The 25,000-nt window shown below is 42.0% G+C and overlaps 1 protein-coding gene across 1 annotated transcript in view; it reads right to left on the bottom strand.

Moving 5' to 3' along the window:
* LOC145391230 (uncharacterized protein CG3556) overlaps positions 1–25,000 on the bottom strand; it is an 82,238-nt gene that overhangs the window by 18,571 nt on the left and 38,667 nt on the right. The window contains exon 2 of the mRNA XM_080265906.1: positions 668–959. Within this exon, the coding sequence (XP_080122032.1) occupies positions 668–959 (292 nt within the window). The remainder of the gene's footprint in view (positions 1–667; positions 960–25,000) is intronic.

The following is a 25,000-nucleotide window of genomic DNA, read 5'->3' on the forward strand; positions in this document are numbered from 1 at the left end:
GGAATGAAAGCAGACATTAAATTCACACACACACACACACACACACACACACACACACACACACACACACACAACCATTACATTGGGACAGAGTGAGAGGGTGAGATAGGGTGATACGGTGAGGTAGACTGAGACAGTGAGACAGATGGAGACAGTGAGACAGTGAGATAGAGTGAGAATGAGATAGAGTGAGACAGTGAGATAGAGTGAGACAGTGAGATAGGGGGAGATAGTGAGATAGAGTGAGACAGTAAGGCAGAGGGAGACAGTGAAATAGTGTGAGACAGTGGGGTAGAGCAAGACGGTGAGATAGTGAGACAGAGAGTGAGACAGATAGAGACAGTGTGAGAGAGTGAAAGTAACTTGTCCAACGTGAAGTCACTGGATGTGGCTGCAGAGACTGTTAATTTATACAAAACATGGTAGAAAAGAACAAGAATATCATTAACATCATAATAATTGACATTTATTTTCGACTAAAAAAATTGGGATGGGTAATAAAAAAAAAATAAAAAAAGAACTAGAAGTGAGATGGAATGTTATGATGGTTTTTAAACTGAACCGAAAGTCTTAATACTCTCTCTCTCTCTCTAACTCATCCCCATTCACTTTCACAAAACCGGCAGCACCAACTCCATTTCCAGCTACTCTCTCTCTCTCTACTCACTTCCACAAGCGCAGCACCAGCTCCATCTCCAGCTGCTTCGTGGCCAACTGCGCCTCCAGGTTCTCGGGCGCAAACCACGTAGCGTTGGCGAGTCGCAGGGCCAAGACGGTGTGCGCAGTGTCGGAGCCCCAGCCCCAATCTGCGCGGCGCTGTGATACGACCCACTCCACTGCGCGCCAGGCTGCAGGAAGGACCAGCACGGGTCTTTCGTCCATTGGTCTGGCTTCGCTGCTCCCGTCTTTGATTTCATTCGACTGACGGCCATCGGAACCACCGTCCAGGGACATGGGATCTGAGGGAAGGGAAGAGAAATTTATCTGTCTCTATCTATCTAAATAATTTATCTATCCATGTACCTATGTCTCTATCTATCTATCTAACTAGGCCGCTTCCCCCAAAGACAGGGAGGTAGCCGAGACAGGACGACACACTCCCAATTTAATCATCCACACAAACTCATCTATCTACATATCTATTATTTATTTATTTATTTATTTATTGTTACTAGAGGACACACGTAATCTGGTGTATGGATTCGTTATTTATTTACTTTGTTTTTCCTTTATATGTCAAAAGAAAGACGAAAAAGAAAAAAAAGCTAAAAGAGGAAATAAGACGGATATTTTCTAACTTTTAAAGGAAGACATGGAATAGAACTGAATAATTTTGAAAGAAGAAAGGTGAAAAAAAAAAATAATTAATTACACGTGAATGATATTATATTAAAACTCTGAGGAAAATGTGGGGATGAAAGGGAATGTTTTGAAAAAGGAAAGGGAAAAAATTATTACCTAAGTGAGAGGAGTAAAAAATAAATTATAGTTTTAAAAAGACATGAAAAAATTGTGTAGTAATGCTTATATGGCCACAGAAAAATATATAAAAAGACTTGGGTTTTAAAGAGAGAGAGAGAGAGAGAGAGAATGAAACTGACGAAGGAAAACAAAAGAAAATATGAATACTTTTTTACCAGGAGAGAGAGAGAGAGAGAGAGAGAGAGAGAGAGAGAGAGAGAGAGAGAGAGAGAGAAACTGACGAAGGAAAAAAGAAAATATGAATACTTTTTTACCAGTAGAGAGAGAGAGAGAGAGTATAATGTAATTCTAAAGGAAGCATTACCAATTATAGACCCGTATTAAGTTACACAGGAGGCTTGTAGCACCACTTCCTTAGCGACTTATTTCCATATCAAATCTAACGTTCTCTTACAGGCTATTTTTATTTTCTTTATATTCCATTGCCATCAATAATAGAGGATATTAAGGTACACTGTGCAGGATAAGTCGCAACAGAAGAGGTCTTACGAATCCCCACCTCAGAAAATAACTCATTATATGCTATCTACATTTTCTTTACTCCATTTTCATCATGGAGGATATTCTGGTATAAACTGTAGAATGAGTCGCAATGGAAGTGGTGTTAAGGATCCCCACAGTCACCTAGAAATGACTCATGGTTTAGGTGATTTATAAACTATACTCTTTTCACTGTAACTTGGCCAAAAACTGTCATCTCTCCATCTTGTATGCTGGGTTATAACAATATATTAGATTTACTAGAATATGATGCTAGTCACGAAGAAGTGCTGCGGAAGGATGTAATGCTGAGATGTAACAGTAGATTAGCCTAACACTAGAATATGATGCTAGTCACGAAGAAGTGCTGTGGAGGGATGTAATGCTGAGCTGTAACAATAGATCAGTCTAATGCTAGAAAAAGATGCTAGTCACGAAGAAGTGCTGTGGAAGGATGTAATGCTGAGATGTAACAATAGATTAGCCTAACACTGGAATATGATGCTAGTCACGAAGAAGTGGTATGGTAGGATGTAGAGCAGTAGCATTGTATTTTTTCTGCCACTGAGCTACGTGAAATAGGACGCAAGGGAAGGAAAATCTGGGCCAAGTTAAGGTGAATGGACAACAGCAAAAATAAATCCAGTCACCGTAGGATTGCAATTAACGGCAGGTGATTTTTTTTATTCAGGTGAGTGAAATGGCGGGGGACAGGGCGACATGGAGGCGATTTGTTTGTGGCCACCCCTTACGGGATTGAGGCGTCTGGCAATAAACAGAATTATAGTTTTTCTTCCTTTTTCTCTATATCAAGCCCACACCGTTTTCTACAGTCCTGGTAGAAAATAATAAACTGCTAATAACACCATAATTATCTATCTATCTATCTATAGCCCGACGCCCTAATCCCGCAAAAGGGTGGCCGCAGACAAAACGCCTCCAAGTCGCTCTGTCACCCACCATTTGACTGCCCTCCCCCCAACTCACTCCCCCCTCCCTCATATACCTCTCAACTCCATCCCTCCACCTCATCCTCGGTCTCCCCCTCCCTCTCCTTCACCTACATACACCCTCTTGGTCAGTCATTCCTTCTCCATTCTCTCTGCATGTCCTTAATTAACCTACACTAATTACTTACAGGTAACCCAGGCAATTAAGGTAACCGAGTGGGTAATAGACGCCACCTTGTTAATTACCTGGTGCTAATGAGGGCATAATTACAGGTATAATTGGCCGGTCTTCCTCGAGCAGGTGGATTGGTGTTCTTGAGTCCCCGCCCTCTGATGGTGGTAATGGAAAAATCAGAACTTAACTTGTTTTTACTTAATAGTGATGGTAATTGTAGTAGTAGTAGTAGTAGTAGTAGTAGTAGTAATAGGAGGAGGAGGAGGAGGAGGAATAATAATAATAATAATGAAAATAATAACCAGTAGTAGTAGTAGTAGTAACAGTAGTAGTAGTAGTAGTAGTAGCAGTAGTAACAGTAGTAGTAGTAGTAGTAGTAGTAATGGTAGTAGTAGCAGTTGCAATAATAATAATAATAATAATAATAACCCATCATCATCGCCATTATCATCATCATCACAACCACCACCATCATCATCATCATCATCATCATAATCAAACTAAAATTCAAGTGACACTCATTTTATCATTCATTTTTCCCGCTTCCTGACGATTTTACAAAACCAGGAAAGCCCACTCGTACTAAAGAGGTTAACGGAGCCTCAGTCTAACCCCTTCAGGTCGAGAAATCCATAGTAAGCTGAATAAAATCGTCTGAAAATGGGTAGAATAAGTTTGAAAAAATTATTGAGTCACTTTTTATGCATTAATTAAATAAATAAATAATGAGACACTTTATAAATTAATACATATAAAGAAAACATTGGTAAGCTTTTATAAATCTGAATATACTGACTGGGGGGGAGGGCAGCGACATGGCGGGGGACAGGGCGACATGGAGGCGATTTATTTGTGGCCACCCCTTACGGAACTAAGGTGTCTGGCAATAGATGGATGGATAGACAGACAGAGAGATAGACAGGTAGATAGATAGATATAGGTAGATATATAGACAGATAGATTGATAGATATAGACAAGTAGATATAGATAGATAGATAGATAGACAGATAGACAGACTTCTCAAACAAATCATTAAATCATAATAATAATAATAATAATAATAATAATAATAATAATAACAACAACAATAATAATAATAATAATAACAATAACAACAATGATAATAATAATAATAATAATAATAATAATAATAATAATAATAATGTTACTAAAGGGATGTATAAGATTTTACTGATAATAAAGGATGCGGGTGAAAGAAATGTTAAAATAAAAAAATAGGAAAAAAAAACTTGGAATATAATAAAAATGAGAATTAATGCAAAAAGAAAGACAATCTCTCTCTCTCTCTCTCTCTCTCAAAAGAAAGATAGTGAAAAGAAAGACTAAATTTCCCTCTCTAACAAACCTAACCTCTTTATTTCTTGCTTGCCATTCTCTCTCTCTCTCTCTCTCTCTCTCTCTCTCTCTCTCTCTCTCTCTCTCTCTCTCTCGGGTCCTAAAGATAAAAGACATAGTTAACGATTATTGCTTGCTTGTTTTCTCTCTCTCTCTCCTCCCCTTCTTCTTCCTCCTCCTCTTCCTTTTTTCTTCCAGTTGCCTCCTCCTCCTCCTCTTCTTCCTCCTCCTAATCCTACTTCTAATCCTCCTCCTCCTCTTTCTTTTTTCTTCCAGTTGCCTCCTCCTCCTCCTCCTCCTCTTCTTCTTCTTCTTCCTCCGCCTCCTCCTCCTCTTCTTCTTCGTCTTCTTCTCCTCCTCCTCCTCTTCTATCTTCTTCTTCTTCCTCCTCCTCCTCCTCCTCTTCTTCTTCTTCCTCCTCCTCTTTCTCTTCTTCTTCCTCCTCCTCTTCCTCCTCTTCTTCCTCCTCCTCCTCCTCTTATTATTATTATTTCTTCTTGTTTCTTCTTCTTCTTCTTCCTCCTCCTCCTCCTTTTTCTTCCAGTCTTTCTTTCCTTTAATGGTTCCTTTGGGCTGGCCTTTCCTTTGTCCTTTCCCTGCCTCCCTTTCTTCCTGACTTCCTCCCTTTCTCCCTTAACTACACCCTTTTCCCCTACTTCCCTCCCTTTCTCCTCATCTACTTCTTTATTTTTGGTCTGATATTCCCCTCCTTCCTCTTGTAATATCCTTAAATTAAACTCATAAAAAAGGTATCACAGTCAGCCTTCCGTATTAATAACAACATCGAAAGGATTATTATTATTATTATTATTATTATATTGTTTTTTAGTTTCCCTTGCACGTGGGATGGACGCCTTCACGTGGTGGTTCACGTTAAGATGAGCCTGGGGTTGTAATTACAGTACCACTATTACTATTACTACTATTACAACTACTATTACTATAACTACTACTAACACTACTACCACTACCATCACCACTACCACCACCACCACTACGACTACTACTACTACTACTGTACTCCTCTACATCTCCTATCCAACTCCTCCTCCTTCTCTCCTTCCACATCTTCTTCCTTTTATTCTAATCTGTACCCCTCTGTCACGGGGTTTTTATAATATCACTGTGTTTTTAAAAATAAATGGTTAAATATTATTTAAATTGATATTTATATTCAATAATAATGAAGCGCAGAGACAATGATTGTCTTGCTACATCAAGCAACGATTACTTTACGCTGGCTTGTGCACGATTCTCTAAGAACGAGAATTTATAAACTTTCTCAACAGTACACAGCAGAGACTAATTACTCACAATTGCTGAATTACTGTACTGTTAGCCTCTGGAGAAAGTTACATCACCCCTGACAATAAATAACTAATACTAATAATAATAACATCAGGTTCTTGCTGATGCATTAACTCCTGGCACAACGGATTTTAAGTTAATACAACAAGACTGGTCTAAGTACCAGTTATGAAAGCAAACGTTTATGCAAGCTAGGAGCTATATGGAAAATAAGCTTAATTATGGAGAAATGAAACAAGATTTTTACTCTACATTAAGCTCAAGAAATAGAACTGTTAAATTTATTAATTACAAAAACAAATTTAACATTACATTTCAAATCAAATTAAATGAGACGCACTCGCTCACTCACACAGAAGCTAAATACTTACGCCTAGGAAAAACACCTTAACTAAACTCTTAAGACTACAAAATACACAAAAGAAATACCAGTCGATGAATACTATGTATCACCACTAAGGTGGGAGTACTGGGATTAACTGTACTAATGGAGCTTGGGGTGCTAGCTGACCTCTCCACTTCTGAGCACAGACCCTTTCTCCGTCACAGCAAACACAAGACTGAATTCAAATACATTGAATGGGCAGGACGCAAGGCGTGGCTAACGGTTGAGGGAAGCAGAGGCAAACGATAAAGAAATAATTGTATCGCTCAGTAGCGCACTTAGTGACGTGCATTAAATCGGTCACTTTTTGAAAACGGTGACGAATTATTTGAAAAGTATACCCCGAAATGGAGAGAGAAACGGTTAACTGAGCGATACACAGTGAGTTTTCCACTAATAGTTCGTGGCTTCTCACAAAAAGGAAATGTCGCGAATTGATTTGTGACATTACGCCCCAAGAAAATTAAATCTTTCTTCCTTCAGAAGAAAGATTTCAATATACATATATATAAATCCTAACCCAGTCACACAAGATTCACACTGTGGTGTGTGTGCTATCCTGCTACAGGAGAAAGTCGCAGTCGTCAGTGAGCGAAAAAACCTCGTATTTACGTTAATAGAAGCAAGCTTGAGGGAAAAACTCCGTGACGACGGTGAAAATCCTGTACTCAGGTCAAACTGAGCGAAAAGTCGCTACATTTACACTGACAACTAATTGTTGTGTAGTGTGATGTATGTAATACACAGTGTAGGTGTGACAGTTGCAGTGTAACTGTACCTACGTGTAAAATGACACAGTAAATAATATATGGCGATGACGAAGGCAGAGGAGAAGAGGTGGCAGCGTGCGGCAGACGATCGGCTGGCCCGCACAGCAAAACTGCTACACCCATTGCTGAACCTGCAAAACCAATTGAGGTGGAGCATCAAAAGTGTCAATGGGACAAAATTCTTATTATGTTACAATTACTCTCTCTGGCTAGCAGTCAGTACATGCTATGAAAAGTACACTCGAGGTCGCCATTAATTTTAGCACACGATTATGGTAGGCAAGTTGAGAATCCCTGTGCAAACTCGGGTCTTCCATAGCCTCGAACTGCACACGGGTCCTCAACCTGTGCCTTAACCTACAGTACTTATATTAGTATCAGAGAGCTGAGAATCCTTATGCAAACTTGGGTCTTCCATAGCCTCAAGTCGCCTCTGCGTAATTCTCACTTCCCCCTTTACCTACAGTACAATACTTATATTAGTACCAGGAAGCTGAGAATCCTTGTGCAAACTTGGGTCTTCCATAGCCTCAAGTCGCCTCTGCGGAGTTCTCACTTCCCCCTTAACCTACGATACTTATATTAGTATTGGAAAGCTGAGAATCCTTGTGCAAACTTGGGTCTTCCATAGCCTCAAGTCACCTCTGCGGAATTCTCACTTCCCCCTTAACCTACAGTACAATACTTATATTAGTACCGGGAAGCTGAGAATCCTTGTGCAAACTTGGGTCTTCCATAGCCTCAAGTCGCCACTGCGGAGTTCTCTCTCGAACTTCCCCCTTAACCTACAGTACTTCTATTAGTACCGGGAAGCTGAGAATCCTTATGCAAACTTGGGTCTTCCATAGCCTCAAGTCGCCTCTCAACTTCCCCCTTAACTTAAGGTACATAATATGCATGTACAGGCCCTGGACATACTGTGTCCTGTGGGGCCAATGGGCGAGACATCAGGTCTGCACCCACTTCACCACTACCCTGTCTCTCAACTGACTCAGAGATTACAGGTGTGGTTATAAATGGCACAGGAAGGGCATGTCCCTGATTAGTGGTGATACTTTGGCACACACTGCAATAACGGACAAAACTATCTATGTCCCGTCCCATCCCTGGCCAGAAAAAGTCAGCTCGGATACGGCCCTGGGTCTTCCTTTTGCCCAGGTGACCTCCTGAGGCTGGACAATGACCCCATTGTAACACTGCTGGGCGGTACTTGGCGGGAACGACAAACTGCAGTCGAACCTCGCCCTCGGGTGTTCGTGACTCACGGTAGAGCCGTCCTTGTTTGCGAAGGAACTTGGCTCGACCTCCCCGTGAATACTTTATCACTTGACCCTTTTGTTTATTCCGCACGGCAGCAAGTGTCGGGTCAGAATGTTGTTCTTGTACAACAAGTTGACTGCACATCAGATCTTGCGGCGATTCAATGATCACTGGGGTGACACAGTCTGGAGCCTCAGTCATGGCTCGTGTCACCGCAGCAGCCGAAGTCTGAGTAGCGCCATCGGAGCAACTATCCTTGACTCCATTAATATTGCCTACTATTAAGTCAAATAGAGGCTCTGGCATGACAACTGCAAGTGTCATACCAGTATAAAATGGAGATGCCACCTGGATACATGCCTCAGGGAACAATCTCACTGATCCATCAATAAGCTTTGCATGGATCTGTCGACCTGTATACTGCTCAGGCCGAACTAAACTCTGTTTAACAGAGCAACCTGAGGAACCATTGTCTCTCAGGACCTTCACAGGAATGTCTCCCACAAACCCTGGCTGAACAAGGAAGGTACTGTCACCTGTGGGAGGGCCTGTGGAGGAAGCAGCTAGCCACTCATGAGGCTGCTGAATTGATGTGGCAAACATTGTGCCTTGAGGGTTATATTGGGAAGATGGAACATTGGCCATCTGTGGAGGGGGGTTCACTGTCACTGTGGGACTAGTGAACTGTGGGGAAGTACCCACACTGGTAGGGACGTGACCACCAGGCTGCTGCTGAGGAATGAAGGCTGCATTCGCTTCCTGCCTCTTTTGAGCTGGTGGTGAAAAAGTTTGTCCCGACGGTCGATTGCGTGGCTGATACTGCTGCTGGTTAGGGTACTTGTTGTACCTCTTCCACTCAGGTTTCTGAGTGTTTTGCCCCTGGTCCTTCCACTGCGGTTTTGGACCTTGACCATTACTCTGAGAACGGCCTTGGTGCTGGGATTCAGTCTGAGACGGCTTCCCAGACTTGGCAGTATCTTTTCTGCTCCAGGTGTTTTGCTTACGAGCTTGATACCCGTATGCAGTAAAGAATGCGTCAGCCTTCTCTGCCATTTGGCTGGCATCTTTCACCTGGCAGATCTTAAGCTGTGCTATGAGCTCAGCAGGCCACGACCTCTCTAGCTGTGTACGCAGCATAAGGTCAATTATCCCCTCACGCGTGGAAGGAGTTTCATCTTTCTCCATCCACTCATTTAAGTAAGCTGTGAGACGATCAAGGAACTGAACAGCTGTCTCCTTGTCTTGGAGGCGAGCTCGCATGAACTGAACTTTGGCGTCGTCTACTGTGAGACCATACGCCTTAATGAGTGCAGCTTTCATCATCTCATATGTGAGATTGTCTCCACGAATTCTGTGGAGAATATCGAGGGCAGGGCCCTCAAATAGGCTAAGAAACTGAAGCCGCTTAGCTGCCTCATCCAGTTGATATAAGTCTGCCATGTCCTCAAAACGAGCTATGTACGGCTCGATTCGCTCGCTTTCCTTGTATGAAGGAAGCTTGATGCGTGGGGTCGCCAGGACATGTGCAGGGGAACGCTCGTGGAGCTTGGACCAACTGCACCAGACGTGTCTGAAGCCAAGGAATCTCGCTTGAGCTTCAGCACTTCAAGTTCATGTCTCTCGCGTGCTTCTCGCTCGGCACGTTCGTGTTCTCGTTCTCTGTCTCGTTGTTCACGCTCGTATTCGCGCTGTTCTCGCTCTTTTTCTAACTCGAGCTCGCGTTGTTTCTGCTCGTATTCGCGCTGTTTCTCACGCTGCTCTTGTTCATAAGCACGCTCTCTTTCACGTTCCTCACGCTGTTCTCGCTCGCATTCGCGCTGAATCCTACGCTCTTCACGAGCATCTTTCTCACGTTCTTGCTCGTAATTGAACCGTGAGAGAACGTAACTCTGTATTTTCTCTGGGTCTGTGAGACCAATATCTTTGGCTTCCTGTACATATACAGCTGTAGCCATGATGCTAGCTCAATTTACTAAGTAACCGAAATTGAGTACTGACTGCTTAGCGACGAATACTAATAAACACAAGTAAAGAATACAGACACAAGCTAGTGGTGACCAGTCTTATCTAGTTAACTGGCAAAGAATAAATCAAAAATGTAAATGACTGGGAAGACTCAATAATAAACACAATGGGTACGGCGACTTCCCAGGAGCGAATAAAATCGTCTGGCGTTACCAAGAATAAACTAGAGTTAAGTACTCTATTGATTAATAAAGCAAAATTCACTTGCTAAATTAAGGGTAAACACCAGTAAGCTTGTGTCTATAAACTTTAATGATAAATACCTAAATATGAATGAGTGAGCACTATCTCGTGAATAGCTTTAGAGCTAGGAGTTAATATCCTGGAATGAGGTCGCCAATTGTCACGGGGTTTTTATGAATATCACGGTAATTTTAAAATATATGCTTTAAATATTATTTAAATTGATATTTATATTCAATAATAATGAAGCGCAGAGACAATGATTGTCTTGCTACATCAAGCAACGATTACTTTACGCTGGCTTGTGCACGATTCTCTAAGAACGAGAATTTATAAACTTTCTCAACAGTACACAGCAGAGACTAATTACTCACAATTGCTGAATTACTGTACTGTTAGCCTCTGGAGAAAGTTACATCACCCCTGACAATAAATAACTAATACTAATAATAATAACATCAGGTTCTTGCTGATGCATTAACTCCTGGCACAACGGATTTTAAGTTAATACAACAAGACTGGTCTAAGTACCAGTTATGAAAGCAAACGTTTATGCAAGCTAGGAGCTATATGGAAAATAAGCTTAATTATGGAGAAATGAAACAAGATTTTTACTCTACATTAAGCTCAAGAAATAGAACTGTTAAATTTATTAATTACAAAAACAAATTTAACATTACATTTCAAATCAAATTAAATGAGACGCACTCGCTCACTCACACAGAAGCTAAATACTTACGCCTAGGAAAAACACCTTAACTAAACTCTTAAGACTACAAAATACACAAAAGAAATACCAGTCGATGAATACTATGTATCACCACTAAGGTGGGAGTACTGGGATTAACTGTACTAATGGAGCTTGGGGTGCTAGCTGACCTCTCCACTTCTGAGCACAGACCCTTTCTCCGTCACAGCAAACACAAGACTGAATTCAAATACATTGAATGGGCAGGACGCAAGGCGTGGCTAACGGTTGAGGGAAGCAGAGGCAAACGATAAAGAAATAATTGTATCGCTCAGTAGCGCACTTAGTGACGTGCATTAAATCGGTCACTTTTTGAAAACGGTGACGAATTATTTGAAAAGTATACCCCGAAATGGAGAGAGAAACGGTTAACTGAGCGATACACAGTGAGTTTTCCACTAATAGTTCGTGGCTTCTCACAAAAAGGAAATGTCGCGAATTGATTTGTGACACCCTCCTCCTCCTCCTCACCTATTTCTTCCTCTTCAGTTGCCTCTCATTATTTCTCTCTCTCTTTCACCTCCTATTTTTCTGCAATCATCTTTCTCTTCTCCTCCTCCTCTCGTCTTATCCTCCTCCTCCTCCTCCTCTTCCTCTTCTTTCATCCTTTCTTTGCCTCCTTCTTCCCGTTTTCTTCCATCTTTCTCATTTTCTGTGTCTTTCTTCATCTTTACTACCATTTCTTTCGTCTATATCTTGTTCTCTCTCTCTCTCTCTCTCTCTCTCTCTCTCTCTCTCTCTCTCTCTCTCTCTCTCTCTCGGGAGTTCTGGTCAGCTGATATGAAAACTTAGAGAGCACATAAATTTCACCCTAATGTGGAGGGAGCAGAAGGGTGAAATTGCCTCTTTTCTCACTTATGTAGCCGTTAGAGAGAGAGAGAGAGAGAGAGAGAGAAGGGGGGGAGGAGTGGGTGGAAGAGAGGAGTGAAGGAAGGAAGGAAGGAAAAAAGAATGAAGGAAGACGATAGGAGAGAGAAAGTAGATGGGAAATGAAGGAAGGATGGAATGAAGGAAGGAGAAAAGGAGATGAAGGAACGTGTGGACGACGAGGTAGTGTGTGTGTGTGTGTGTGTGTGTGTGTGTGTGTGTGTGTGTGTGTGTGTGTGTGTGTGTGTGTGTGAGAGAGAGAAAATGTATTGATTCTAAAGATGCTGTTTACTGCAGGGCAGGACGACACTACGGTATCTTTTGTGTGTGTGTGTGTGTGTGTGTGTGTGTGTGTGTGTGTGTGTGTGTGTGTGTGTGTGTGTGTGAGAGAGAGAGAGAGAGAGAGAGAGAGAGAGAAAACTAAAAGAAGAGAAATAAAGGAAGGAGAGAGAGCGCTAAGGATAAGGAGAGAAGAAATAAGGAAATAATAAGGAAAGAGGAAAGGAAGGAATAAAGGAAGAGGAATGGAAGGAATAAAGGAAGAGGAAAGGAAGGAATAGAGGAAGAGGAAAGGAAGGAATAAAGGAAGAGGAAAGGAAGGAATAGAGGAAGAGGAAAGGGAGGAATAAAGCAAGAGGAAAGGAGGGAAAAAAGAAAGAGGAAAGGAGGGAAAAAAGAAAGAGGAAAGGAGGGAAAAAAGAAAGAGGAAAGGAGGGAAAAAAGAAAGAGGAAAGGGAGAAATAAAGGAGAAGAAAAGGAAGGAATAAAATGGAAGGAAAAAAGGAAGAGTGTACCCCCTCCACAATATGTCTACCCCTGATGTATATATGTCCCCCCCAATGCATACATGACCCCACTAAACTTGCTGACCTAGCACGCTTTCCCAGGGCCCCAAGCCTGGGAAGAAGCCACTGCGTCAGTTCAGAGCAGACATTCAAGGGCAGACTATTTTGTTGTGAGCTTGTAATAAACTCCTTATCTAGCTGTTTGTACACGGAGTTTCTATCACCAAAGTATTGCAAGTTACAAGAGGAAAGGAATAAAGGAAGAGGAAAGGAAGGACTAAAGCAAAGGGGAAAGGAAGTAATAAAGCAAGAGGAAAGGAAGGACTAAAGCAAGAGGAAAAGAAGGAATAAAGGAAGAGGAAAAGAAAGAATAAAGGAAGAGGAAAAGAAAGAATAAAGGAAGAGGAAAGGAGGGAATAAAGGAAGAGGAAAGGATGGAATAAAATAGGAAAGGAAGGAATAAAAGAAGAGGAAAGGAATGAGTAAGTCAAGAGGAAAGGAATGAGTAAGTCAAGAGGAAAGGAAGGAATAAAGGAACAGGAAAGGAAGGAATAAAGGAAGAGGAAAGGAGGAAATAAGAGGAAGAGAAGGAATAAAGGAAGAGTTAAGGAAGGAAAAAAAAGTGACTATCTGTGGGAGGTGTGATTAGGTCATGAAAAATGGAAGAGGAAAAGAGAAGAAGAGGAACGAAGAGGAAATGAGAAGGATAAAGGAAGAGAGGAGGAAGAGGACGAAATAAAGAAAAAATTGTAACAAAAATATATGACATCTGGTCTGTGTTTTAGATCATGAAAAGAGAGAGAGAGAGAGAGAGAGAGAGAGAGAGAGAGAGAGAGATAATGGGGAAAAATTAAAGAGGAAAAGAAGGAAAGTTCGTGACAATATCTATGACAGCTGTGAATGAATATTAGGAAAGTTAAAGAATTGAGAGAGAGAAAGGAATAGAAAGTAAGAGAAAGAGAGGAAGAAGGATGATTACACAGGATTACATAGGAAAGCAAACAGCAACAGACCTTATGGTCCTTTCGAGGCTGCTTGTTACAGAGATAACTATGACTACAAGATCTAACTCTACATGCTGAAGGATAAGGACAGTAAAGCAAGAAGGCTCCCCCCACCACCAAACCCTCCAGGAAAAAGTGAGAAAAACCACCATGCAGCATGGAAAAACTGACATGGAAATTTTATAGGAAAAACTGGAGAGGAGGAGGAGGAAAAATGAGTGACAATATTAGGAATGTCAGATTGATGGGAGAGAAAAAGGAACACAAGAAAAGAGGAGAAAAAGATGAGGAGAGAGAGGAGAGAATGGGAGGAGGAGGAGAGGAGGGGAGGAGAAGAAGGAGAGAAGGGAAGGAGGAGGAGGAGAGGAGGAAGAAAAATAAGTGGCAATATAAATGAGAAAGTGAAGATATGTTTGCAAGGCTAGACAAGCACGAAAGGAAATAAAGAAAAAGAATTGAAGACAGGAGGAGGAGGAGGAGGGAGGAGGGGGGAGGGGAAGAGGAGGAGGAGGAGGAGGAGGAGGAGGAGGATTAAGAAGGAAGATAAAGGAATGTGAAGACAGGACAGAGATAGAAAGGAAAGGAAGAAAAATTAGAACAGAGAATAGGGAAGGAGGAGACTTGAGAGGATAGGGGAGGAAAAAGATGGGGAGAACAGAAGGAAATAAAGAAAAGAAGAGAAGACAGAAGAGGAGCAGGAGGAGGAGGAGGAGAGAGGAAAGTGAGAAGGACAGGACAGAAATAGGAGGAAAGGAAGGAGAATGATAACAGAGAACGGATAAGGGGGAAAAAAAAGGAGAGATGAGAATAGAAGGAAATGATATGGCAAGAAAATACGTGATTATATATGAGAAACGTGTCTTTTTTCCTCTGTTTTTTTCCCTTTTTCCATTTTCTTAGCAAGGCCAGAGAAGATGGGAAAGGAAAGAGAAAGAAAAGAGAAGAGGGAATGAAACAGGGAGTAACAAGAAACGATAAGTAAGGAGAAATAAACAGCATGGAAAGGTTGAGGAAGAGAAGGAGAGGGGAGGGACTGAGAGGGAGAAAGTGAGAGGAAGAAGGAAAAGAGAAGGGGAGGAGGAGGAGAAGGAAGAGGAGGAGGAGGAGGAGAAAAATACGGAAGGAAAAAGGAGGGTAATTAAATAACACGAAAAGAGGAAAAGAAGGGAAAAAGAGAGGATAGGGATTAAGAGAGGGCATGAAAGAAACGAAGATATAATATGGAAGAAAAATAAAGAGCAAGAAAGGGGAAAAAAAGGAGGACGACAGGACAAAGACTGAGAAGGAAAATTAATGATGTAAGGACAAAATATGGAGCAATGAGAGGAAAAAGAAATGAGAGAGAGAGAGAGAGAGAGAGAGAGAGAGAGGAGAGAAGGAAAATGGGAGGCAAGGACAAAATATGGGAAGATGAATGAGGAAAAACAAATAACAATGAAGAGAGAGGAGGAAAGGAGAGAAAATGGGAAGGAAGAGAGGAGAGGAAATGAGAAGGAAGAGAGGAGAGGAAATGGGAAGGAAGAGAGGAGACGAAATGAGAAGGAAGAGAGGAGACGAAATGAGGAGGAGAGGAAATGAGAAGGAAGAGGAGAGGAAATGAGAAGGAAGAGAGGAGAGGAAATGAGAAGGAAGAGAGGAGAGGAAATGAGAAGGAAGAGAGGAGAGGAAATGAAAAGGAAGAGAGGAGAGGAAATGAAAGGAAAGGAAATGAGGAGGAAGAGAGGAAAGGATATAAGAAGGAAGAGAGGAGAGGAAATATGGAAGAGAAGAGGAAATGAGAAGGAAGAGAGGAGAGGAAATGAAAAGGAAGAGGAGAGGAAATGAAAAGGAAGAGTGGAGAGGAAATGAGAAAGAAGAAAGAAGAAGAAATGAGAAGGAAGAGAGAAGAGGAAATGAGAAGGAAGAGAGAAGAGGAAATGAGAAGAGAAGAGGAAATGAGAAGAAAGAGAGGAGAGGAAATGAGAGGGAAGAGAGGAGAGGAAATGGGAAGAGAGGAGAGGAAATGTGAAGGAAGAGAGGAGAGGAAATGAGAAGGATGAGAGGAAAGGAAATATGGATGAGGAGAGGAAATGGGAAGAGAGGAGAGGAAATGTGAAGGAAGAGAGGAGAGGAAATGAGAAGGAAGAGGAAAGGAAATATGGATGAGGAGAGGAAATGAAAAGGAAGAGGAGAGGAAATGAAAAGGAAGAGAGGAGAGGAAATGAGAAGGAAGAGACGAGAGGAAATGAGAAGGAAGAGACGAGAGGAAATGTGAAGGAAGAGAGGAGAGGATGTGAGAAGGATGAGAGGAGAGGAAATGAGGAGAGGAGAGGAAATGAAGAGAGGAGAGGAAATGAAAAGGAAGGGAGGAGAGGAAATGAGAAGGAAAAGAAGAAGGAAATGAGAAGGAAGGGAGAAGAGGAAATGAGAAGGAAGAGAAGAAAGGAAATGAGAAGGAAGAGAGAAGAGGAAACGAGAAGAGAGGAGAGGAAATGAGAAGAGAGGAGAGGAAATGAGAAGGAAGAGAGGAGAGGAAATGAGCAGGAAGAGGGGAGAGGAAATAAGGAAGAGAGGAGAGGAAATAAGAAGGAAGAGAGGAGAGGAAACGAGAAGGATGAGACGAGAGGAAATAAGAAGGAAAATGGGAGACAAGGACAAAAAAAAGGAAGGAAAAAGGAAGGGAAATAATATACAGTACGGTACATGAGGCAGATGTGAAGGTATCTTGGGAAAGTGAGGAAAAATGGGAAAGGAAAAGGGAAAAATATTAGTAGGAAAGAGGAGAGGGACAGGGAAAGGTAAAGAGAAAATGGATGACAGGACAAAATATGAAAGAATAGAGGAGGGAAAATAAATCATAAGGAAAAGGGAAAAGAAGAAAGAGAAGGGAAAAAGGGAAAAGAAGAAGAAAGAGAAGGGAAAAGGGAAAAGAGGAAAGGGACTGATAAGGAGAATGAATGTGACAGAAAAAATATGGAAGGATATGGGATGGGAAATACGTAACAATGAGAAACGAGTAAATGTTTTTGTTAGCAGGGTCTGACAAAGTGATAATGGAGAAAAAGGAAAGATAAGAGAAAGAATGACTGTGTGTGTGTGTGTGTGTGTGTGTGTGTGTGTGTGTGTGTGTGTGTGTGTGTGAATGGTGTAGAAGTACCTTGGCAAAGTCTGACAATATGGAGAAGGAAAAAAGGAAAGAAAGAGAAGGGTTGATGAGGATACGGAAAAGAGGATAAGTGAAGGAAAGAAAGAGAGATGGGAAGGAAGGAAACTAAGTAATAATATACAAGAGAGGTGAGGAATTATCTTAGAGACGAGCCGGGGGAGGAAAAGACCTAGGACTAAAGACTACGGTACTTTTACAGGGAAGAAAAATATAGGAAAAAACATCAGGCCTACAGAGGAAAGGAGGAACCGCCATGTTAGTCCTACTTGGGTCGCTCAGGTGTTGGTGATGTTGTTGGTGGAAGTAAACATTAACCAAACATCTTAAAACATCAGCAACATCTTATACTTTTTATTCCCTTATACAGACTTTCCTTTTGTCTTTTTAATTATTTTTACACCCGCGTGCGTGATGGTGCGGCGGTTGTGATGTTTTGTGTGGTGTGCGTCATTCTGTTTCTTGGTGTGTGAAAAATATAACTCAACGTTCTCTCTCTCTCTCTCTCTCTCTCATACATCACCCACCTTTCCGTCCTAGTTCTAGGCCTACGTCTCGTTAATGCATACAATTTCTTCCCAGTTGCAGTCTATCTTAAACAATATTAATCTACCATTCTCTCTCTCTCTCTCTCTCACACACACACAAAACTTATCGATTCTCATTACGAAGAGATAAGAGAGTTAGCCATATCACAGAATATTTCCTCACACCTAATTTAAATAGTTAATAAAAAGTAAATCAGAGTCTCCATTTTAACTGGTGAATATTAAAGAAAAGAATCGTACGTACAGTCGCCATCAAAACTTCTGTAGCCTCCACTGCTTATTTACTGGGTCTCTCTCTCTCTCTCAAAGGCGCTGGTTCGGTGATATTTACGATTTTTGTTGGGAATTATGTTGGCGTTTTTCCCGCGTTGTTTATTTCGTTCACTGGGATTTCCTTTTTACTCTCTCTCTCTCTCTCTCGTAATTTGTACGTACAGTCGGGTTCAACAGTCCTTTCTCTTCTCGTGTTATTCTCCACGCACTTTCAAAATCAGTCTAGCGTAACCGTAGCAACCGACTCTGATGAATTTACTTTCCCTCAGATCAATGTCCTTAGCGTCAGTTGTTACGGGACACACCACAGTGATTTTCAAAGTTGGTGAGACTAACAAGAAGCGAGAGGGCTTTTGATGCCGGCTGTACATGCAAAAAAAAAAAAAAAAAAAAAAAAAAAAAAAAAAAAGGAAAGAAGAACGACTAGGAAAGGAAGTCAATAAAAGAGGCAACTAACGAGCAAGAGCCAAAAAATGAAAATGCCAGTAAAGGAAATAAACAGGCCAGGAGAAACGCAACATAAACCCTTACAGAAATCGTGAATATCGTCGAAAAAGCGCCTGAATAGAAAACTGGAAAAGCACCCACTAAAGAAACGTGGAATATCGAGACAAGGCACCACGAGAGAGAGAAACCCGAGGCCGAGAGCGAGAAACCTGCGAGAAAGGGCCTCTATAAATGCAAGAATCGCAGTGCAGCGACGTCGTAAATTGGCGGGAAAGGAGAACAAATGTAAACAAAGGTGCCCGTTTTCTTTGGGTTTGTGAGAGAAAATGGCCGCGCTTAATGAAAGGGGGGACTTGAGTAGGGGTGATTCCCCCCCCCCATCTCTTTAAGTGGGTGGTGGTAATTAGGGTGCTAATGGGTAGAGATAAGTCAGACTCTCTCTCTCTCTCTCTCTCTCTAACTGCCTAGCTTTGACCATTTCATCATTTTTTTCATTTAATTCTGGTTACAGACGAATGATTTAACGACTTAGGGAAGAGAAAGAAAAATACACAGATAGGCAGATAGATAGAGAGGCAGACAGACAGACAGAAAGATAGATAGACAGAGCCCTTGTAGTGAAGGGATTAGAGATTAAAAACTGTCTACTACATTAACGAGGGGACGATTCTCTCTCTCTCTCTCTCTCTCTCTCTCAAATCCAACTGCTTATTTTTTTTTTCAGAGGGAGACTGAGTTAGAGACAAAAATGGAGAGAGAGAGAGAGAGAGAGAGAGAGAGAGAGAGAGAGAGAGAGTACAAGATGAACTGAAAGGCAAGACAGAGAGAATGCTGTTAAGATGGGAGAGAGAGAGAGAGAGAGAGAGAGAGAGAGAGAGAGAGAGAGAGTACAAGATGAACTGAAAGGCAAGACAGAGAGAATGCTGTTAAGATGAGAGAGAGAGAGAGAGAGAGAGAGTACAAGATGAACTGAAAGGCAAGACAGAGAGAATGCTGTTAAGATGGGAGAGAGAGAGAGAGAGAGAGAGAGTACAAGATGAACTGAAAGGCAAGACAGAGAGAATGCTGTTAAGATGAGAGAGAGAGAGAGAGTACAAGATGAACTGAAAGGCAAGACAGAGAGAATGCTGTTAAGATGAGAGAGAGAGAGAGAGAGAGAGAGAGAGAGAGAGAGAGAGAGGAAATTAGGAGTGGGAAAAGGGGAGTAAGGAAAAAGGTGAAAAAAATGAGAGAAAAAGAACAATGAAATGGAGGAAGTGAAAAAGAAAATGAGGGAAGATGTTGGTGAAGGAAAGAGGAAAAAAAGGGAGAAGGAAGTGACGGAGGGAAAATGAGAGAGAACAGGGAGAAAAAAAGGAAGGAATGAGAAAAGGGAGAAAAATGAGTGTGGGGGGGGAGGGAGGAAGAGGAAGACAAGAGAAAGGGAGGAGAATGAGAGAGGACTAGGAGGAGGAAGGAAGAGGAAAAAAGAGAAAGGAAAGGGAGAAAGTAGGAGGAAAAAAGGAGGAAGAAAAAAGAGAGAAAATGAAAGGACTGAGAGGAAGAAGGTGAGAGTAAAGAAAAGCGGAAAATGAGAGTGAAGGAAAAGAGCTTGAGAGAGGCGAGAAAGAGTGAAGGAGAACAAGAAAAGAGAGAAGGAAGTAATGAAGGAAAACAGGCAGAAGGGCTGAAAGAAAGAGGAAGAGAGAAAGAAATGTGAAAGAGATGAGAGGCAAGAAGAGGTAAGAGGAATCGGTTTGAGGAAAAGAAAGGAAGGAAGGAAAAGAAAGAGGAGGAGGAAACAGGAAGAAAAGGAAGGAAGGAAAGGGAAGGAAGAAAAATTTGGGAAAGATAGTGGAAGTGAATGAAGGAGAGAGAGAGAGAGAGAGAGAGAGAGAGAGAGAGAGAGAGAGAGAGAGAGAGAGGAAATAAGGGAGTGGCAGGAGGGGCGGGTGTGACCTACCTGGAGAGGAGCCAAAATTCTGAGAGAGAGAGAGAGAGAGAGAATAAACAGAAAAAACTACACAAAAATGGACGAATAACGAAGATTAGGAGGAGGAGGAGGAAGAGGAAGAGGAGGAGGAGGAGGCATAAGAAACGACCACCACACTACCATAACAAACCACACCACAACTACCACCATCACCACCACCAAAAACTAAGTAAATAAATAAACACACTCCTTATTATCACAACTACCACCATTCCTCAACTACCACAATCCCACCACAACTAGCACCATTCCACCACAACCACAACTACTACCACTATTACACAACAGTTCAACATCTACCACCACAAGTACCACTATCCTACCACAACTACCACCATCCCACCACAACTACCACCATCCCATCAAAACTACCACCATCCCATCAAAATTACCACCATCCCCCCACAACTACCACCATCCCACCACAACTACCACCCGCCCACCACAACTACCACCAGCCATCAAAACTACCACCATCTCACCACAATTACCACCATCTCAAACCACCACCATTATACAAAAAGTCAGAACTATGAGGAGAGAAAGGTGGCGAATGGATAGTGTCGTGAATGGAATGATCCCGGGTTCGATTCGTGGGCAGTTGAGGGGGATGGACCCTGAGGATGAGAATACGGAAAATAAAGTTCCTGAATTCTCGGCAAAAAAAAATACCCCCGCCCCTCCTCCCTCGCTTGTACTTTCGCTGGGAGGGGGAGACCGAGGATGAGGTGGAGGGATGGAGTTGAGAGGTATATGAGGGAGGGGAGAGAGTTGGGGAGAACAGTAAAATGGTGGGTGACAGAGCGACTTGGAGGCGTTTTGTCTGCGGCCATCCTTTGCGGGATTATTATTATTATTATTACCACTACTACTACTGCCGGTATTTTATTATTATTATTATGACAGCTTTGAACTGTTGATGATGATAATGATGATGATCATGATGATGGTGGTGGTGGTGACTGATGATGATGGTGGTGGTGGTGACTGATGATGATGGTGATGGTGGTGACTAATGATGAAGGTGGTGGTGATGACGTTGTGGTGGGGGTGGTAGGGGTGTTGGTGGCAGTGGTGGTGGTGGTAGGGGTGTTGGTGGCAGTGGTGGTGGTGGTGGTGGTGGTGGTGGTGATGATGATGATGATGATGATGATGATGATGAGGAGGAGGAGGAGAAGGAGGAGGAGGAGGAGGGGGAGAAAGAAGCAGAAAAAATATGAAGAGGAGGAGGAGGAGGAGGAGGAGGGGCTTGGAAGGAAATATGGGGACATTCCGAATGCTATGGTGGGTTTCCTTCCTTCCTTCCCATTCCTATAACCCTCCATCTTTCTTTCCTTCTCGTTCCTTCCTTCTTTCTTTCCTTATTCCAGTCACTCCAGCTTGCCTTCCTTCCTTCTCTCCTTCCCTCCCATCCATATCACTCTACCTCTTGCCTTCCTTCCTTCTCTCCCTTATTCCAGTCACTCCATCTTGTCTTCCTTCTTTCTTTCCCTGTCATTCACTCCTTTCTTCTTTCCTTCCTTAAGTCCTATCACTATTCCTATCTCCTACCTTCTCTTCTTCCTATCACTCTCCATCTTTCCTTCCTCCTCTCCTTCCCTCTCATGTCTATCACTCCTTCTTTCTTTCCTTCCTCTCCTTTCTTTCCCTCTCATTCTTATAACTTCCTTTCTTTCCTTCCCTCTCTTCTTCCATTTCATTCCTATCATTCTCCCTCCTTCCTTCCTTTTCTCCCATATATTCATTCTTCTTCATTCCTTCTATCCTTCCCTCTCATTCCTATCACCATTCCTCATTCTTTCTCTCCTTCCTTCTCTCCTTTCTTTCCTTCTTCCTTCCTCTTCTTTCCTCCTCTCTCATTCGTATCACTTTCCCTCTTCCTTCCCTTCCCTCTTCTTTGGCATTAATCCTATCACTCCCCCCCCCTCTCTCTCTCTCCTGGACTGTCACTTTCCAACTTTAAACATGAGAGAGAGAGAGAGAATCACACACACACACACACACACACACACACAATCAGCACTAAACACAAAGAAAACACCGCCACGCCTGAACGGAAAAGCTTGAACCTCTGAACACTAAGTACGTCCAAGGGTATAGCTTTTCACAATATATCGTCTCCTTGTCAGTATGTTTCGCCTCTGTTACTTTACGCTTCGATCTCATTCATGTTTCATCTCTTAGTTTCGTTTTTTCCCTCAACAACTTCACCGTAACCTATTCATTCATAACACTTCTGTATTTCAATATTTTTCGACCTTGTTTCACTAAGTTTCGCTCTGATTCATGTTTCTTTGAGTTTCGCTTTTTCCTTCAACCCCTTCAAGCCGAGGATGTTTTTATTTTTTATACCCGTTTCACAATATTTCGTCTCGTTTCACTAAGATTCGTTCACATTCAAATTACGAATTATTTCATACAGTTTCGTACATTATCTTTACTAGCAGACGATTTTATTCAGCTTAAGATGGACCTTTAGGAATGGCGGGGTTTAGAAGGTCTTCATCTAATCCCTTCTCTCTCTCTCTCTCTCTAACCGCATAAAATCGTCAGGAGTTAGCTACAAATATTAAACCCTTTGCTGGCCTTGCACAACACTCTCAGGCGGGGAACTCAACCACATACACCAAACAGGCAAACCCAGGCTGATTCCCACTCCTACATAACCCATACACAGGTCATCTTTTTGGGGGTGATGCCTCCTCCATTTTCCCTACAGATACTACTACTACAACAACTACTGCTGCTGCTGCTACTACTACTACAGTTCAGTCTTTCAGCTAAATATGACTGGCACGTGATACTTGAAACTTACTGAAGAATGAAATTACGGTGTTTTCAGTTTACTCTCGCTTATTATTATTATTGGAGGGGGGATGAGGGGGTTCGGTTTTATGAAGGCAAGCCACGACCTTTATCAATTTCACTTAGGGCCTTCAAATTTCAGGTTATTTTTCGTTTCCTTTCGTTCAGTTTCCTAAGTTTCGGCTGTTTCCACTTCAACGTTCCCATTAGTGTTCGCTATTTCGTATCAAAGGTGTTTGTCATATCTTTTCGCTCAGTTTTTTTATATTTCACTATTTCTTTGCGTACTGAAGGCTTTTTCATATCTCTTCGCTCAGTTTCTTTATATTTCGCTATTTCTTTGCCTATTGGTGTATTCCATATCTGTTCGTTCAATTTCGTCATATTTCGTTTATTCTCTGCGTACTAGAGGTGTTTTTCATATCTTTTCTCTCAGTTTCTTCATATTTCGCTATTTCTTTGCTTACTGAAGGTGTTTTCCATATCTATTCGTTCAATTTCTCTATATTTGGTCATTGATCTTTTCTGTTTGCTCAGCTTCTTTACATTTCGTTATTTCTTTATGTATCATTCGTATTTTTCATATCTGTTCGCTCAGTTGCTTCATATTTCGTTATCTCCTTGCGTACTGAAGGCGTTTCCCATATCAATTCGCTCAGTTTCTTCATATTTCGTATTTTCCATATTCATTCGCTCGGTTTCTCTACTTTTGGTCTTGTTTTGGTGCTGTTTTCCCTGCTGATTGTTCAAAGGGAAAAAAATCACAGTCGAGTGAATTAAAAAAAAACGTGAAAATAAGTGGAATTTACTGTATAAAGGTGTGAAAAACATGGTGTGTGTGTGTGTGTGTGTGTGTGTGAGAGAGAGAGAGAGAGAGAGAGGGAGAACAAACGAAATAAGAGGTGACAGACGACACAAACAGGTAGGTAGGTAGGTAGGTAGGTAGAGAGAGAGAGAGAACAAAGCACAAAAGCAATAAGTGGTGACAGACGAGTGAAGTGAGAGAAGAGGAAAGAATGAATGGAAGAATGGAAGGAAAAAAATGAAAGAAGGAAGGCAATAAGGGAGGGAGGGAAGGAAGAAGGAAAAAGGAAGGAAGGAAGGAGGGAGGGAGGGAGAAAGGGAAGAAGGAAGAAAGGAAGGAAGGAAGGAAAGGATCAAAGAACCTGGGTACGTAAGGGCGAAGGCAAAAGCTATTCTGACTACCAAATGAGCCTAAAGATCGTTAGAGAGAGAGAGAGAGAGAGAGAGAGAGAGAGATCCACTATCACCTACGCCTGTCAGTTATGAAGCACAGCATGAGTGACAGCTATGCCCCGAGAGAGAGAGAGAGAGAGAGAGAGAGAGAGAGAGAGAGAGAGAGAATCTTGCCTAATACTAACCAAGGAAAAAAATCTTAATCCGTTCCATACCCCCCCAAAAAAAAAATCAATAAAATAAAATACAACTAATGAAACAAAAGCATTCTGGAACCGAATGCTAATCGCCCGCCAGAGTATGCTGTTGGCAAAGTCCACGATTTTGGCCATATCTTGATACCCTAAAGCAGTGTCTCTTAACCTGGGGTGCTAGCTCCCCCAAGGGGTGCTGAAATAAGTTTTAGGGGGTGCTGGAAAATGCTGCATTTTTTTTTTCTTACTGGTTTTGCCTAGTATTGGCATCCTTGATGTTTTATTTTTGGAGAACGTATGATGTAAAATGGCAAGTAGTATTTCACTTAATTTTACCCTTGTAGTAGTGTTGCAACTGTAGTTCCAGTAACCAGATGTATGGGGGTGCTGGACCGTCAGACTTCACCACAGGGGGTGCTGAGGTCGGAAAAGGTTACGAAATGCTGCCCTAAAAGTTTCATGTTGATAGCCCAAGCCGATCGTGAGATATAATGGGAACACACACACATACACACACAGATAGATAGATAGAGAGAGAGAGAGAGAGAGAGAGAGAGAGAGAGAGAGGAAGGCGATAACACAGAAGGCGGGCGTTAACAATCACGCCTGGTTCTGGAGTCTTATCATTTGTTATCATCGACTA

This window comes from Coenobita brevimanus, chromosome 17 (genome assembly GCF_032717465.1).
Source record: "Coenobita brevimanus isolate Jiangsu-jjx chromosome 17, ASM3271746v2, whole genome shotgun sequence".
Taxonomy (NCBI): domain Eukaryota; kingdom Metazoa; phylum Arthropoda; class Malacostraca; order Decapoda; family Coenobitidae; genus Coenobita; species Coenobita brevimanus.